The sequence below is a fragment of the Nerophis ophidion genome, linkage group LG21, assembly GCF_033978795.1.
Source record: "Nerophis ophidion isolate RoL-2023_Sa linkage group LG21, RoL_Noph_v1.0, whole genome shotgun sequence".
NCBI lineage: Eukaryota > Metazoa > Chordata > Actinopteri > Syngnathiformes > Syngnathidae > Nerophis > Nerophis ophidion.
The window spans coordinates 38,759,469-38,778,728 of NC_084631.1; the positions used below are offsets into that span (position 1 = coordinate 38,759,469).

General features: G+C 38.7%; 1 protein-coding gene across 2 annotated transcripts in view; it reads left to right on the forward strand.

The window, feature by feature from the left end:
* Window positions 1-19,260, forward strand: part of vps50 (VPS50 EARP/GARPII complex subunit) — a 335,202-nt gene that overhangs the window by 250,961 nt on the left and 64,981 nt on the right. For both annotated transcript variants that reach the window (XM_061882573.1, XM_061882574.1), the window contains one exon: window positions 572-652. In XM_061882573.1, coding sequence (XP_061738557.1) covers window positions 572-652 — 81 coding nt within the window. The remainder of the gene's footprint in view (window positions 1-571; window positions 653-19,260) is intronic.

Here is a 19,260-nt window from a genome sequence, read left to right on the forward strand (position 1 = left end):
GCCCGTCCTTGACTTTAGAGCCCTGGTCACTCCTTACAGCCCCTAGAATGTGCCCGTCCTTGACTTTAGAGCCCTGGTCACTCCTTGCAGCCCCTAGAATGTGCCCGTCCTTGACTTTAGAGGCCTGGTCACTCCTTGCAGCCCCTAGAATGTGCCCGTCCTTGACTTTAGAGGCCTGGTCACTCCTTGCAGCCCCTAGAATGTGCCTGTCCTTGACTTTAGAGGCCTGGTCACTCCTTGCAGCCCCTAGAATGTGCCCGTCCTTGACTTTAGAGGCCTGGTCACTCCTTGCAGCCCCTAGAATGTGCCCGTCCTTGACTTTAGAGGCCTGGTCACTCCTTGCAGCCCCTAGAATGTGCCCGTCCTGTTGAATGTTGAGTTTGCTGTGATTTCACCCCCTTTCCTTTAACCCCCCCTCCTCGCCTCAGTAGTGTGAATTAGTAGCTCCCCCCTCCTCCCTGACTTGGATTAGTCCGCTTGAAGAAGAAACTGAGATGCGTGTGGCATGCCTTCACGCTTTCCCCAAGTGTTGCCGACTCTAACGTTGTGTGAATTTGTGTGTGTTCCACAGTATGAGTCATCGGGTCTGGGCCTTATCAGCAGCAGACTGAGAACCACACTGAACCGGATCCAGGAGAGCCTCATCGACATGGTACGACTGGAACTCACTTTGCTCGTTACCTCATTTTCTCCCACAAACACGCTCTTCCATTTTCTCTACTTTTAATGCTTATTTTTTTTCTCACGCCCCGTCTATCCACTCTCGCCGGCCTGCCTATACGCTCGTGGTCCGTGTTGCCACATAATACATTAAGGGTCGTCATTATGTGGCCAGTGGTCACTCACGCACGCACGCTCTTAGTGACCAGACCGGGCGTGTTGTTCCATTAGGACCTTCAATGACGACAATTAGTCGGATGCTGTCCACGCTCTCCTCTCTCTTAATACCGGAGCTTTTTCCCCCCCCCCCCCTCTGGAGCCTGACCAGTGGCAACTATTTCACCTCTGCTTTTCATTTGTCTCCATATTCTTTCCTGTCCACGTTTTAATCTGCTCATTGCCACTCAAAGGTTCTTTCCTTACAGAAAAGTATGAACTTCCGCTGACCTTGAATATGTGCAATACATTTGAATGAATCAGTCACAGAGCATTAAGAGAGAGGCTGACGCATTAATGATGGGTTATACTTAGGGTTGCAAAGTGTCAGGTTCAAACACTGATGACATCTATTAAGCAGACAAAAAGCAAGGAATTAAACAGAGACATAATTAAATTTGGCCCAATGAGGAGAAACGGGTAGACTTGTACGCTTGTACAGTGTCCCACCCCGCCTCCTTTTTTATTTGGACTTTCTCTGATTAAATGGCAAAAGCTGTTTCTAAAGGGACTAGGGGTCGTAAAGAGCCGCTGCATTTGGTTACAAAACACTACTTGGTATTGCATCAATACTTAAATGTGTGGTATCATCCAAAACTAATTTCAAGTATCAAACAACAGAAGAATAAGTGATTTTTACATTTTAACAGAAGTGTAGATAGAAAATGTTAAAACAGAAAATAAGCCGATATTAACAGTATATAAAGAAGTGGATTAATAATTCATTTTTATAGTTTGTCCGTCATAAAATAATAAGTAGATAAATGACACAATATTGTCAAGTTCAAACACTGATGACATCTATTAAACAGACAAGAAGCAAGGAATTAAACAGAGACAGAATTAAATTTGGCCCAATGAGGAGAAACTTGTAGTTTTGTACGCTTGTACAGTGTCTCACCACGCTCTGACGAAAGATTGTACGCCTCCTCTTTTATTTGGACTTTCTCTGATTACATGGCAACAGCTGTTTCTAAAGGCCTGGGGGTCGTAAACTGCCGTTGCCTTTGGTTAAAAAACACTACTTGGTATTGCATAAATACCTAAATGTGTGGTATCATCCAAAACTAATTGCAAGTATCAAACAACAGAAGAATAAGTGATTATTACATTTTAACAGAAGTGTAGATAAAAAATGTTAAAACAGAAAATAAGCAGATATTAACAGTAAATGAACAAGTGGATTGATAATTCATTTTTACAGTTTGTCCGTCATAAAATAATAGGTAGATAAATGACACAATATTGTCAGGGTCAAACACTGATGACATCTATTAAGCAGACAAGGAGCAAGGAATTAAACAGAGACAGAATTAAATTTGGCTCAATGAGGAGAAACACATAGACTTGTACCCTTGTACAGTTTCTCACCACGCTCTGACGAAAGATTGTAACTCTCCTTTTTTATTTGGACTTTCTCTGATTAAATTGCAAAAGCTGTTTCTAAAGGGACAGAGGTCATAAAGGGCCGCTGCATTTGGTTACAAAACACTACTTGGTATTGCATCAATACTTAAATGTGTGGTATCATCCAAAACTAATTTCAAGTATCAAACAACAGAAGAATAAGTGATTATTACATTTTAACAGAAGTGTAGATGGAATATGTTAAAACAGAAAATAAGCAAATATTAACAGTAAATGAATAAGTGGATTGATAATTCATTTTTACAGTTTGTCCGTCATAAAATAATAGGTAGATAAATGACACAATATTGTCAGGTTCAAACACTGATGACATCTATTAAACAGACGGGAAGCAATGAATTAAACAGAGACAGAATTAAATTTGGCTCAATGAGGAGAAACCCATGGACCTGTACCCTTGTACGGTGTCTCACCACGCTCTGACGAAAGATTGTACGCCTCCTCTTTTATTAGGACTTTCTCTGATTACATGGCAAAAGCTGTTTCTAAAGGGACGGGGGTCATAAAGAGTCACTGCCTCTGGTTAAAAAACACTACTTGGTATTGCATCGATACCTAAATGTGTGGTATCATCCAAAACTAATTTCAAGTATCAAACAATAGAAGAATAAGTGATTATTACATTTTAACAGAAGTGTAGATAGAACACATTAAAACAGAAAATAAGCAAATATCAACAGTAAATGAACAAGTCGATTGATAATTAATTTTTACAGTTTGTCCCTCATAAAATAATATGTAGATAAATGACACAATATTGTCAGGTTCAAACACTGATGACATCTATTAATCAGACAAAGAAGCAAGGAATTAAACAGAGACAGAATTAAATTTGGCTCAATGAGGAGAAACCCGTAGACCTGTACCCTTGTACAGTGTCTCACCACGCTCTGACGAAAGATTGTACGCCTCCTCTTTTATTTGGACTTTCTCTGATTAAATGGCAAAAGCTGTTTCTAAAGGGACAGGGGTTGTAAAGAGCCGCTGCCTTTGGTTACCAAACACTACTTGGTAGTGCATCAATACCTAAATGTGTGGTATCATCCAAAACTAATTTCAAGTATCAAACAACAGAAGAATAAGTGATTATTACATTTTAACAGAAGTGTAGATAGAAAATGTTAAAACAGAAAATAAGCCGATATTAAAAGTAAATAAAGAAGTGGATTAATAATTCATTTTTATAGTTTGTCCGTCATAAAATAATAGGTAGATAAATGACACAATATTGTCAGCTTCAAACACTGATGACATCTATTAAACAGACAAGAAGCAAGGAATTAAACAGAGACAGAATTAAATTTGGCCCAATGAGGAGAAACTTGTAGTTTTGTACGCTTGTACAGTGTCCCACCACGCTCTGACGAAAGATTGTACGCCTCCTCTTTTATTTGGACTTTCTCTGATTACATGGCAACAGCTGTTTCTAAAGGTTCTGGGGGTCGTAAACTGCCGTTGCCTTTCGTTAAAAAAACACTACTTGGTATTGCATCAATACCTAAATGTGTGGTATCATCCAACACCAATTTCAAGTATCAAACAACAGAAGAATAAGTGATTTTTACATTTTAACAGAAGTGTAGATAGAAAATGTTGAAAAAGAAAATAATTAGACATTAACAGTAAATGAAAAAGTGGATTAATAATTCACTTTTACAGTTTGTCCATCATAAAATAATAGGTAGATAAATGACACAATATTGTCAGGTTCAAACACTGATGACATCTATTAAACAGACGGGAAGCAATTAATTAAACAGAGACAGAATTAAATTTGGCTCAATGAGGAGAAACCCATAGACCTGTACCCTTGTACAGTGTCCCACCACGCTCTGACAAAAGATTGTACGCCTCCTTTTTTATTAGGACTTTCTCTGATTACATGGCAAAAGCTGTTTCTAAAGGGACGGGGGTCATAAAGAGTCACTGCCTCTGGTTAAAAAACACTACTTGGTATTGCATCGATACCTAAATGTGTGGTATCATCCAAAACTAATTTCAAGTATCAAACAACAGAAGAATAAGTGATTATTACATTTTAACAGAAGTGTAGATAGAACACATTAAAACAGAAAATAAGCAAATATCAACAGTAAATGAACAAGTGGATTGATAATTAATTTTTACCGTTTGTCCCTCATAAAATAATATGTAGATAAATGACACAATATTGTCAGGTTCAAACACTGATGACATCTATTAATCAGACAAAGAAGCAAGGAATTAAACAGAGACAGAATTAAATTTGGCTCAATGAGGAGAAACCCGTAGACCTGTACCCTTGTACAGTGTCTCACCACGCTCTGACGAAAGATTGTACGCCTCCTCTTTTATTAGGACTTTCTCTGATTACATGGAAAAAGCTGTTTCTAAAGGGACAGGGGTCATAAAGGGTCGCTGCCTTTGGTTAAAAAACACTACTTGGTATTGCATCAATACCAAAATTTGTGGTATCATCCAACACTAATTTCAAGTATCAAACAACAGAAGAATAAGTGATTATTACTTTTTAACAGAAGTGTAGATAGAACATGTTAAAATAGAAAATAAGCAGATATTAACAGTAAATGAAAAAGTGGATTAATAATTCATTTTTACAGTTTGTCCGTCATAAAATAATAGGCAGATAAATGACACAATATTGTCAGGTTCAAACACTGATGACATCTATTAAGCAGACAAGAAGCAAGGAATTAAACAGAGACAGAATTCAATTTGGCTCAATGAGGAGAAACCCGTAGACCTGTACCCGTGTACAGTGTCCCACCACGCTCTGACGAAAGATTGTACACCTCCTCTTTTATTTGGACTTTCTCTGATTACTTGGCAACAGCTGTTTCTAAAGGGACTGGGGTCGTAAACTGCCGTTGCCTTTGGTTAAAAAAACACTACGTGGTATTGCATAAATACCTAAATGTGTGGTATCATCCAACACTAATTTCAAGTATCAAACAACAGAAGAATAAGTGATTTTTACATTTTAACAGAAGTGTAGATATAATATGTTAAAACAGAAAATAAGACAATATTAACAGTCAATGAACAAGTGGATTGATAATTCATTTTTACAGTTTGTCCCTCATAAAATAATAGGTAGATAAATGACACAATATTGTCAGGTTCAAACACTGATGACATCTATTAAGCAGACAAGAAGCAGGGAATTAAACAGAGACAGAATTAAATTTGGCTCAATGAGGGGAAACGCATAGACCTGTATGCTTGTACAGTGTCTCACCACGCTCTGACGAAAGATTGTACGCCTCCTTTTCTGTGATTACATGACAACAGCTGTTTCTAAAGGAAGGGGGGTGGTAAACAGCTGTTTTTGGTTACAAAACAGTTCAAAGAAAAGGTGCCTGGAGGCGGGCCAGTTCCTGCTTCCTCTCCGATTTGTAGATCTCGGGTCAAGACAAAATCTTCCTCTGGATTACAATACATCAAAGAAACACGACACCTTCATGTCGCTTCCCATCCTACACAGTGGAGTTTTACAAGCCTTTCGATTGGTAGGATCAAGGACAGCTTTTGTCTGCTCATTGAAACACAAAGTTTGGTGATAACTTCAATTATTCCGACCCAAATGCGTGGAACGTTTCTGGAAATTTAGCTCGAGAAGTTTGGAAAATATGGGCCATTTTTTGGCTATTCAAAGTTGGACACCGTCCATGGGAGTTAATGGGGAATTACAATAATGATATATTATCAGCACTTGTGTACAGACAAGTGTTTATATAATTGTCTGTACTAAAGTTATAGTTAACTTTAATATGCGATACATTGAGAAACCTTGGAGGGGTCCGATTACCTCCAAATTCTTCAGGACAAGCTTAGATCATCAGCCCGGAGGTTGGGTCCTGGGCGTTCCAACAGGACAATGACCCCCAAACACACCTCAAAAGTGGCAAAGGAATGGTTAAATCAGGCTAGAATGAAGGTTTTAGAGCGGCCTTCCCAAAGTCTTGACTTAAATGTTTGGACACATTTCCCACAATCCTTGGGCATTATTTGCATGTTTCTGTCACCGTGCCCTAGGTTGAGGACGAGGTAGTGGCGCCGCTCTGCTTGCTGGCTTTGCAAAGCGTTGAAATGAAGAGACGGTGGTATTTACCAGCATTATAGTACTATGCCGTTCAGAAGTTGTGCTTCAAGCTGAAGGGCAACTCCTGTAATATCCAGCCAGGGAAGGCGGGCAGCCACCCGTCAGGCAAATTGAAGGCAAGGGCCTATCATGGAGAGAAGGGAACTTTGGAGTGGCTCCATTTGTAAAAGTGACACAAAGGACGGCCGTCGCTCTGAAAGTAAGCCGCTCCTGGCAAAGCGTTGCCGCCACTTATCTGAGGTGAATCGGGGGGGAAATGTTTCATTCATAGACCAGGACTCTGTTCCCGCTACGTTCCTCCTGAGTATGTTCCGACTTCAGTTGTAAGAGGGCTTTTATACCTCTGGCATTGTTGCTGTTGGTTGGGCTGGCAGTTAGCGCCATTTCTCAAAAGGTTAAGAGTGGATTTTCATGAAACTTCAGGAAATTTCCAAAAATGGGATAAAATCAATCAATCAATCAATCAATCAATGTTTATTTATATAGCCCCAAATCACAAATGTCTCAAAGGACTGCACAAATCATTACGACTACAACATCCTCGGAAGAACCCACAAAAGGGCAAGGAAAACTCACACCCAGTGGGCAGGGAGAATTCACATTCAGTGGGACGCCAGCGACAATGCTGACTATGAGAAACCTTGGAGAGGACCTCAGATGTGGGCAACCCCCCCCCCCTCTAGGGGACCGAAAGCAATGGATGTCGAGCGGGTCTAACATGATACTGTGAAAGTTCAATCCATAGTGGCTCCAAGACAGCAGTGAGAGTCCCGTCCACAGGAAACCATCTCAAGCGGATCAGCAGCATAGAGATGTCCCCAACCGATACAGGCGAGCGGTCCATCCTGGGTCCCGACGAGCGGTCCATCCTGGGTCTCGACTCTGGACAGTCAGTACTTCATCCATGGTCATCGGACCGGACCCCCTCCACAAGGGAGGGGGGGACATAGGAGAAAGAAAAGAAGCGGCAGATCAACTGGTCTAAAAAGGAGGTCTATTTAAAGGCTAGAGTATACAGATGAGTTTTAAGATGAGACTTAAATGCTTCTACTGAGGTAGCATCTCGAACTATTACCGGGAGGGCATTCCAGAGTACTGGAGCCCGAACGGAAAACGCTCTATAGCCCGCAGACTTTTTTTGAGCTCTAGGAATCACTAATAAGCCGGAGTCTTTTGAATGCTTGATTAGATTTCGGACCTGATTTGCGTCATTTCTACCCAGTTACCTGATGTTACAAGTTTTATGCCCAATAGTACGTTGCGAGAATCGATTTCGATCGAGAATCATCGATTCGGAATTGAATCCTCACCTTAGGAATCAAAATCAGATGGAATCCTTAGAAGCCCAAAGTAGGTGTATGTAGTTGCACTCTTAAAGGGGAACATTATCACAATTTCAAAAAGGGTTAAAAACAATAAAAATCAGTTCCCAGTGGCTTGTTTTATTTTTCGAAGTTTTTTTTCAAAATTTTACACCTCCCGGAATATCCCTAAAAAAAGCTTTAAAGTAGGGATGCACCGAATGAAAATTTGTGGCCGAAGCCAAAGCCGAATAAAATTTAAACGCTTGGCCGAATACCGAATAAAGAATGCAGTTTTTCACAATTTTTTAAACATTGCATAAATAGCCTAGAATAAATATTTAGACATGTTTTTCAAATAAAGTAATTTTTTATTGAATATTGACAATTTTTTTAATATTCCAGTAGTCTTTGCTTTTCAAAAAAAGCACAGTTTTTCATTTATATTAGGCCTTCAAACAAAACATGCATTCCAAAAAAAAAAAAAAAATGCATTAAAGTGGATAAACCCACAACAAATGAATTATTGTCCTTTTGGCAAAAGTCTGCTTAGACACAGTAGATATGCTAATAATGTAAACAGAAGGCTCAAGTAAATCTCAATTAAGTGTGTGCTTGTAACCTCATACACTTATACAGGTAGCCTACACAACAGGCTAATAATGTAAACAGAGGCCCCACTAAATCTCAATAAGTGTGTGCTTATAACCTCATACACTTATACAGGTACACAACATATCCCAACGTCACCACGTCACCGCACGTTGGTTGATTGCGTCACCGCGTCAAAAAATTGCGTCACACGCCACTATTCGGCCTTGTTTTTAACTCATTCCACCGAAGGCCGAATGTTTGCCATATTCGGCCGAATATATTCGGTTACCGATTAATCGGTGCATCCCTACTTTAAAGTTCTCGATTTTCGCTATTTCCCTGTGACGTCATACAGGGCTGCTAATACAAACAACATGGCGGTTACCACAGCAAGATATAGCGACATTAGCTTGGATTCAGACTCGGGTTTAAGCCATTCAACAGTTTACGCATGTATTGAAACAGATGGTCGGAGTATGGAGGCAGATAGCAAAAACAAAATCGAAGAAGAAATTGAAGCTATTGCGCGAATAGCTATTGACGCTATTCGGGCATAGCGTTGGTGTACCTAATGAAGTGGCCCGTAGCATGGCTGCCTTATTAGCATCGCCGGTAAAATGTGCGGACCAAACGATCAGGACTTTCGCATCTTGTGACACTGGAGCAACTTAAATCCGTCGATTGGTAAGTGTTTGTTTCGCATTAAATGTGGGTATGTAGTTTCAAATGTACATACAGCTAGCGGAAATAGCATGCTAGCATCGATTAGCGTAGCATGTTAGCATCGATTAGCTGGCAGTCATGCCGCGACCAAATATGTCTGATTAGCACATAAGTCAACAACATCAACAAAAGTCACCTTTGTGATTTCGTTGACTTAATGGTTGCAAATGCATCTGCAGGTTATCCATACATCTCTGTGCCATGTCTGCCTTAGCATCGCCGGTCAAATGTGAAGACACTTTGGTACATTCAATGGGGGTCTGGCGGAAGATTTCTTGCCAGTGGTGCAACTTGAATCCCTCCCTGTTAGTGGTGTTACACCCTCCAACAACACACCCACGAGGCATGATGTCTCCAAAGTTCCAAAAAATAGTCGAAAAAACGGAAAATAACAGAGCTGAGACCCGGTGTTTGTAATGTGAAAATGAATATGGGGGGTGTGTTACCTCGGTGACGTCATCACTAAAAGACCGATAAACAGAAAGGCGTTTAATTTGCCAAAATTCGCCCATTTAGAGTTCGGAAATCGGTTAAAAAAATACATGGTCTTTTTTCTGCAACATCAAAGCATATATTGACGCTTGCATAGGTACCATGAATTGATTAACGTAGACCCCGACTTAAACAAGTTGAAAAACTTATTGGGGTGTTACCATTTAGTGGTCAATTGTACGGAATATGTACTGTACTGTGCAATCTACTAATAAAAGTATCAATCAATCAATAGGTTTGGTGATAATGTTCCCCTTTAACAACTTCTGTCTGTCTGCTGGAGGCCCCGATTACACAGCATAGCACAGAGAAGAGGTTTCACTCGGTTTCTTTAATTCTGCTACAAATAGATGAAACATCCACCCATCCATCAATCCATCTTCTTCCGCTTATCCGAGGTCGGGTCGCGGGGGCAGCAGCCTAAGCAGGGAAGCCCAGACTTCCCTCTCCCCAGCCACTTGGTCCAGCTCTTCCCGGGGGATCCCGAGGCGTTCCCAGGCCAGCCGGGAGACATAGTCTTCCCAACGTGTCCTGGGTCTTCCTACCGGTTGGACGGGCCCTAAACACTTCCCTAGGGAGGCGTTCGATTGGCATCCTGACCAGATGCCCAAACCACCTCATCTGGCTCCTCTCGACGTGGAGGAGCAGCGGCTTTACTTTGATCTCCTCCCGGATGGCAGAGCTTCCCACCTTATCTCTAAGGGAGAGCCCCAAACTCATTTGGGCCGCTTGTACCCGTGATCTTGTCCTTTCGGTCATAACCCAAAGCTCATGACCATAGGTGAGGATGGGAACGTAGATCGACCGGTAAATTGAGAGCTTTGCCTTCCGGCTCAGCTCCTTCTTCACCACAACGGATTGATACAACGTCCGCATTACTGAAGACGCCGCACCTGTCGATGGATGGATGGACGTCTGGATTCACCGCAACAGCAGCCATTCTGTAGCTGCAAGCAGAGAGAAACCATAGCATTGTGCGTGTGAGACGTTGCAGCACAATGACAGTCTGCTGCCATTGCAGTCTATGTTGCTACAGGTATGTCCTGAGCAGCAGGAGGAGGCAGCAAAAACTCAACAAAGGAGCGCAAGAAGCCCAGACAGAATAAAAAAGCGAAGGTACAACTGGCGTCGAAGCGAGGAGGTTTCGCTGGCTGAGCAAAGAGTGAACAGCATGTTGAGAAACAGATAACACTCCACTCTGTCAATTACAGCCCGGGCTGAAATGAAAAAGTAATTGCCTGTGATAAGTGGATTTCTTTGAGAGCAAATGAAAGTTCTTAATCTTCAGCGCATCACTGCCATTTCCTGTGGCGTTATGAAGATGATTGACAAACTCATTTTCAACTAAATGACTTCTTTTTGTTTGTTTTTTACATTGATGACGACTTTTAAATCTACACATTTGTTTCCTGTCTAAAAGTCTTGGATTCATGGATGGATACATACCGTATTTTTCAGATTATAAGTCGCATAGGAGTATACGTCGCACTGGCCGAAAATGCATAACAAAGAAGGAAAATACTGGAGAATAAGTCGCATTTTTTGGGGGAAATGTATTTGATAAAACCCAACAGCAAGAATAGACTTTTGAAAGGCAATTTAAAATAAATAAAGAATAGTGAACAACAGGCTGAATAAGTGTAGGTTATATGAGGCATAAATAACCAACTGCTATGTTAACCTAACATATTATGGTAAGAGTCGTTCAAATAACTATAACATATAGAACATGCTATACCTTTACCAAACTATCTCTCACTCCTAATCCATTAATCCCATGAAATATTCTTCCTCGATGTCGCTTCTAAACAACTCTGCCAACTCCAAAGGTATGCGCCGCTTCCTCTTGTCCTTTTCTGCTGCATATTTCACTACGTCCAGCTTGTAATCTGCAGTACATGATTTCCTTTTCGCTGCCATTTTTTGTTCAGCCCTTCTCACTTTTTATAAGTTACCGCCAACGATGAAATGATCCATTTTAATAGCTACGGCAGTAGCATATAGCATATAGCTGTTAGCATTCCATGACCCACAATGCACTTCTGCCATGACCCTCCCCCGCCGACTTCTTATTGGTTGACGTGTGTGTGACGATTCCTGACATTTTCTTCGTCTCTTCCGCAAATGAGATAAATAATATTATTTGATATTTTACGGTAATGTATTAATAATTTCACACATAAGTCGCTTCTGAGTATATAAGTCGCACCCCCGGCCAAACTATGAAAAAAACTGCGACTTATAATCCGAAAAATACGGTATACACATGCTGTGCGTAGACATTTTCTGTACAGACATACATATACACATACTGTACATATACATTCACTGTACAAATATGCATAAACACATACTGTACATAGATATTTACTGTACAAACGTACATATACACATACATGTACATATACATTCACTGTACAAACATGCATACACTGTACATATACATACATAAACACATACTGGACATAGATATTCACTGTACAAACATACATATACTGCACATATACATTAACTGTTCAAACATTCATGTACATATTCATCCACTGTACAAACGTACATATACACATACTGTACATATACATTCACTGTACAAACATGCATATACTGTACACATACATCCATTGTACAACATACTTAAACACACACTGTACATATATATTCATTGTACAAACATACACCTACTGCACATATACATTAACTGTTCAAACATTCATGTACATGTACATCCACTGTACAAACGTACATATACACATACTGTACATATACATTCACTGTACAAACATGCATATACTGTACACATACATGTACAAATACATCCATTGTTCAAACATACTTAAACACATACTGTACATAGATATTCACTGTACAAACATGCATACACTGTACATATACATACACAAACACATACTGTACATAAATATTCACTGTACAAACATACACATACTGTACATATACATTCACTGTACAAACATACATATACTGCACATATACATTAACTGTTCAAACATTCATGTACATGTACATCCACTGTACAAACGTACATATACACATACTGTACATATACATTCACTGTACAAACATGCATATACTGTACACATACATGTACAAATACATCCATTGTTCAAACATACTTAAACACATACTGTACATAGATATTCACTGTACAAACATGCATACACTGTACATATACATACACAAACACATACTGTACATAAATATTCACTGTACAAACATACACATACTGTACATATACATTCACTGTACAAACATACATATACTGCACATATACATTAACTGTTCAAACATTCATGTACATGTACATCCACTGTACAAACGTACATATACACATACATGTACATATACATTCACTGTACAAACATGCATATACTGTACACATACATCCATTGTACAACATACTTAAACACACACTGTACATATATATTCATTGTACAAACATACATATACAGTACATATACATTCACTGTACAAATATACACACACTGTACACATACATCCATTGTACAAACATACATAAACACATACTGTACATAGATATTTACTGTACAAACGTACATATACAGTACACATACATGTACATACACATTCACTGTACAAACATGCATATACTGTACATATACATGTACATAAACACACACTGTACATATACATTCACTGTACAAACATACATATACTGCACATATACATTAACTGTTCAAACATTCATGTACATGTACATCCACTGTACAAATGTACATATACACATACATGTACATATACATTCACTGTACAAACATGCATATACTGTACACATACATCCATTGTACAACATACTTAAACACACACTGTACATATATATTCATTGTACAAACATACATATACAGTACACATACATGTACATATACATTCACTGTGCAAATATACACATACTGTACACATACATCAATTGTACAAACATACATAAACACATACTGTACATAGATATTTACTGTACAAACATACATATACAGTACACATACATGTACATACACATTCACTGTACAAACATGCATATACTGTACATATACATGTACATAAACACATACTGTACATATACATTCACTGTACAAACATACATATACTGCACATATACATTAACTGTTCAAACATTCATGTACATGTACATCCACTGTACAAATGTACATATACACATACATGTACATATACATTCACTGTACAAACATACATATACATTACACATACATGTACATATACATTCACTGTACAAACATGCATATACAATAGTGAAGTGAAGTGAATTATGTTTATATAGTGCTTTTCTCTAGTGACACTGCACACACATACATATACAGTACACATACTGTACATATACATTGACTGTACAAACATGCATATACTGTACATATACATACATTGTGCAAACATACATAAACACATACTGTACATAGATATTCACTGTACAAACATACACATACTGTACATATACATTCACTGTACAAACATACATATACTGCACATATACATTAACTGTTCAAACATTCATGTACATGTACATCCACTGTACAAACATACATATACACATACTGTACAGTCACTAGAGAAAAGCGCTATATAAATATAATTCACTTCACTTCACTTCACTGTACAAACATACATATACACATACTGTACATATACATTCACTGTCCAAAGATATATATATATATACACACATACATGTACATATACATATATACACATAATCACGTTTCATCAAACATACATTAACGTTGTTTTTTTATTTATTTTTTTATCCTGTAAATTAAGCATGATGAGTTGAGCATATGTCAGCATGTGACCCCACTTTTAACTCTTTAACCAACGCTTATTGCAAACGCTTATTTACAATAAGTCATTAATGTGACTCAGTCCTTATTTATACTTAGTAAATATTGACGTACTAAGACAAAATAATGACTGAGTCACCATCACGTCTCCATCTCACCACAGCCTGGGGGGGGGGGCAATAGACTACAGACTGTGGTGAAGTAGGCCGGCTTCGTCGCATGAAGATTAGAAGCATACAATTTTTGATTGTGTTTTCCGCTCCGTATGCTGAGTGGCAATTACATATATATCTCCATATTTATTTTCTGTAAAGTAAAAACAAAACACAAAACAACCCTAGTTACCTGAGATACTAAGTATGTCATTATTTTGACTTAGTAAATATTGGCTTACAAAATAATGACATAGTAACTTAGTAAATTTTGACTTATTTGGACAAAATAATGACATATTTAGTATCTCAGGTAATTAGAACTGTTTAGTTTTTTTTTACTTTACGGAAAAAAATATGGAGATATATATCATATGTTGCCACTCAGCATACGGAGCGGAAAAAAACAAACCAAAAATTGTAGGCTTCTTCACGCGACGAAGCCGGCCTACTTCACCACGGTCTGTAGTCTATTGCTCAATCTGAGCAGCCGATGTAGATCATCTACACCAGGGGTCACCAACACGGTGCCCGCGGGCACCAGGTCGCCCGTAAGGACCAGATGAGTCGCCCGCTGGCCTGTTCTAAAAATAGCTTAAATAGCAGCACTTACCAGTGAGCTGCCTCTATTTTTTAAATTGTATTTATTTACTAGCAAGCTGGTCTTGCTTTGCTTGACATTTTTAATTCTAACAGAGACAAAACTCAAATAGAATTTGAAAATCCAGGACAATATTTAAAGACTTGGTCTTCACTTGTTGAAATAAATGCATTTCTTTTTTTACTTTTCTTCTTATAACTTTCAGAAAGACAATTTTAGAGAAAAAATACAACCTTAAAAATGATTTTAGGGTTTTTAAACACATATACCTTTTTACCTTTTAAATTCCTTCCTCTTCTTTCCTGACAATTTAAATCAATGTTCAAGTTAATTGTTTTTTTTGTAAAGAATAATAAATACATTTTAATTTAATTCTTCATTTTAGCTTCGGTTTTTTCGACGAAGAATATTTGTGAAATATTTCTTCAAACTTATGATTAAAATAAAATAAAAATGATTCTGGCAAATTTTGAAAATCTTTAGAATCAAATTTAAATCTTATTTCAAAGTCTTGAATTTTTTTTTTAAATTTTTGTTCTGGAAAATCTACAAGAAATAATGATTTGTCTTTGTTAGAAATATAGCTTGGTCCAATTTGTTATATATTCTAACAAAGTGTAGATTGGATTTTAACCTATTTCGGGGCGGTTTAGCTATGTTGGTAGAGTGGCCGTGCCAGCAACTTGAGGGCTGCAGGTTCGATTCCCGCTTCGGCCATCCTAGTCACTGCCGTTGTGTCCTTGGGCAAGACACTTTACACACCTGCTCCCAGTGCCACCCACTGAATGTAACTTAGATATTGGGTTTCACTATGTAAAGCGCTTTGAGTCACTAGAGAAAAAGCGCTATATAAATATAATTCACTTCGCAAAACATGTCGTCAAAATTCTAAAATTAATCTTAATCAGGAAAAATTACTAATTATGTTCCATTTTTTCGGTAGAATTTTGAATTTTAAAGAGTCGAAATTGAAGATAAACTATGTTTCAAAATTTAACTTTCTTTTTTTTCGTGTTTTCTCCTCTTTTAAACCGTTCAATTAAGTGTTTTTTTCATCATTTATTCTCTACAGAAAACCTTCCGTAAAAGGAAAAAAAATGTACGACGGAATGACAGACAAAAATACCCATTTATATATATATATATATATATTAAAGGTAAATTGAGCAAATTGGCTATTTCTGGCAATTTATTTAAGTGTGTATCAAACTGGTAGCCCTTCGCATTAATCAGTACCCAAGAATAGCTCTTGGTTTCAAAAAGGTTGGTGACCCCTGACCTACATCAACTATATGAGTTGCCTGACAGGCTGGACAGGACAAAACAATAAAAAGTCTTGGATTTTTAAAGCGATACAAGTCTGGTTGCGTATGCAGAGACGTAGTCCCGCCCACGCATGCTAACACACACCCTGGCACACTCCAGAGATGGTGCGTGGTAGACCTCATTTGTAAACAGATTATAAAGTTAATTATACACTGCATTTCAATCGAGCCGCCAAATCCTGGCGGTTTTGCACCCCTGATTTGACATCGCAACGGTTCCATTCTGAAACCGCCGTGCCGGTAATGACTCCGAGTCCCACATGAGCGGCGGCCAGGTACTATCTCATCTCGTCTCAGGTACTGAGTAGCCTCATCTTAAATTGGAGGCGCGGCGGCTTCATCCCCCCCCAAAAAAAAAAAAAAATTGCAACAATTGTTTGTGATGAAAACTTTAAACAAACCCCGTTTCCATATGAGTTGGGAAATTGTGTTAGATGTAAATATAAACAGAATACAATGATTTGTAAATCATTTTCAACCCATATTCAGTTGAATATGCTACAAAGACAACATATTTGATGTTCAAACTCATAAACTTTATTTTTTTTTGCAAATAATAATGACTTAGAATTTCATGGCTGCAACACGTGCCAAAGTAGTTGGGAAAGGGCATGTTCACCACTGTGTTACATCACCTTTTCTTTTAACAACACTCAATAAACGTTTGGGAACTGAGGAAACTAATTGTTGAAGCTTTGAAAGTGGAATTCTTTCCCATTCTTTTTTTATGTAGAGCTTCAGTCGTTCAACAGTCCGGGGTCTCCGCTGTCGTATTTTACGCTTCATAATGCGCCACACATTTTCCATGGGAGACAGGTCTGGACTGCAGGCGGGCCAGGAAAGTACTCACACTCTTTTTTTTACGAAGCCACGCTGTTGTAACACGTGCTGAATGTGGCTTAGCATTGTCTTGCTGAAATAAGCAGGGGCGTCCATGAAAAAGACGGCGCTTAGATGGCAGCATATGTTGCTCCAAAACCTGTATGTACCTTCCAGCATTAATGGTGCCTTCACAGATGTGTAAGTTACCCATGCCTCGGGCAGTAATGCACCCCCATATCATCACAGAAGCTGGCTTTTGAACTTCGCGTCGATAACAGTCTGGATGGTTCCCCTTAGGTCCGGGTGACATGATGTCGAATATTTCCAAATATATTTTGAAATGTGGACTGGTCAGACCACAGAACACTTTTCCACTTTGCATCAGTCCATCTTAGACGATCTTGGGCCCAGAGAAGCCGGCGGCGTTTCTGGATGTTGTTGATAAATGGCTTTCGTTTTGCATAGAAGAGCTTTAACTTGCACTTACAGATGTGGCGACCAACTGTATTTAGTGACAGTGGGTTTCTGAAGTGTTCCTGAGGCCGTGTGGTGATATCCTTTAGAGATTAATGTCGGTTTTTGATACAGTGCCGTCTCGGTCATTCAATGTTGGTTTCCGGCCATGCCGCTTACGTGGAGTGATTTGTCCAGATTCTCTGAACCTTTTGATGATATTATGGAGCGTAGATGTTGAAATCCCTAAATTTCTTGCAATTGCACTTTGAGAAATGTTCTTAAACTGTTTGACTATTTGCTCACGCAGTTGTGGACAAAGGGGTGTACCTCGCCCCATCCTTTCTTGTGAAAGACTGAGCATTTTTTTGGGAAGCTGTTTTTATACCCAATCATGGCACCCACCTGTTCCCAATTAGCCTGCACACCTGTGGGATGTTCCAAATAAATGTTTGATGAGCATTCCTCAACTTTATCAGTATTTATTGCTACCTTTCCCAACTTCTTTGTCACGTGTTGCTGGCATCAAATTCTAATGTTAATGATTATTTTCTATCAGTTTGAACATCAAATATGTTGTCTTTGTAGCATATTCAACTGAATATGGGTTAAAAATGATTTGCAAATCATTGTATTCTGTTTATATTTACATCTAACACAATTTCCCAACTCATATGGAAACAGGGTTTGTAATAGCACTATTAATTAGTCATTTTAAACATTCAACTCATTCCTTCACAGTATGAAGACGTTTGAAAAAACAAGTGCAACTGTACTTCTTTGCACAAAAGTGTTAACATTGTATTTTCATGGCATATTTTATTGGAACTATTTCCACAGCAGTTTTTATCCTGTTCTTACCTTAAGTCATTGATCTCTCATACTGTATGTGTTTATGTGTGCGTACACCTGAAAAACATGACAAATACATGGACATAACAATGAACAGAGTTGTACTTTTTAGATGTCAGGGCTCTACGTACACATATTCTTAATATAGTATACATTTTAACTGACCTTTATTTGACTACAGTATTTCCTTGAATTGCCGCCGGGGCGCTAATTAACTTAAAACCTCTTCTCACTCCTGCGCTTACCAAAGGCATGCGGTAAAAGTAAGCACGCACTAATTATTTTAAAACCTCTTCTTGCTCCGGCACTTACCAAAAGTATGCAGTAAAAATTTGAGTGTGATGTAAGCTTGGACGTTAAATCCTACTGAATAGCTCTTAATCTTCGTCCCTTTATGCGATTTCAAATTACCGGTATTGAAATCAGCCTCCTCCATTTTGAAAATGATGACAAGGGAAGTGTCACTCATGATGTCACGAGTTTGACCAGGGGGTAATACTAAGCATGCGCTAATTATTTTGCGAAGCGAGTTTGACCAGACAGTAATTCAAGGCAGGCGCATACTATATGCCCTGAAGCAATTCAAGGAAATACCGTATGTTGTCTTTGTGTAGGTGGCTAGAATACCCGGTGCTGCTGACCGCCGTCGAACGTTACGTTACTGCGTGTGATAAATTGACTAACGTAACGTTATGTGTAGGTACCTCATGCAACCC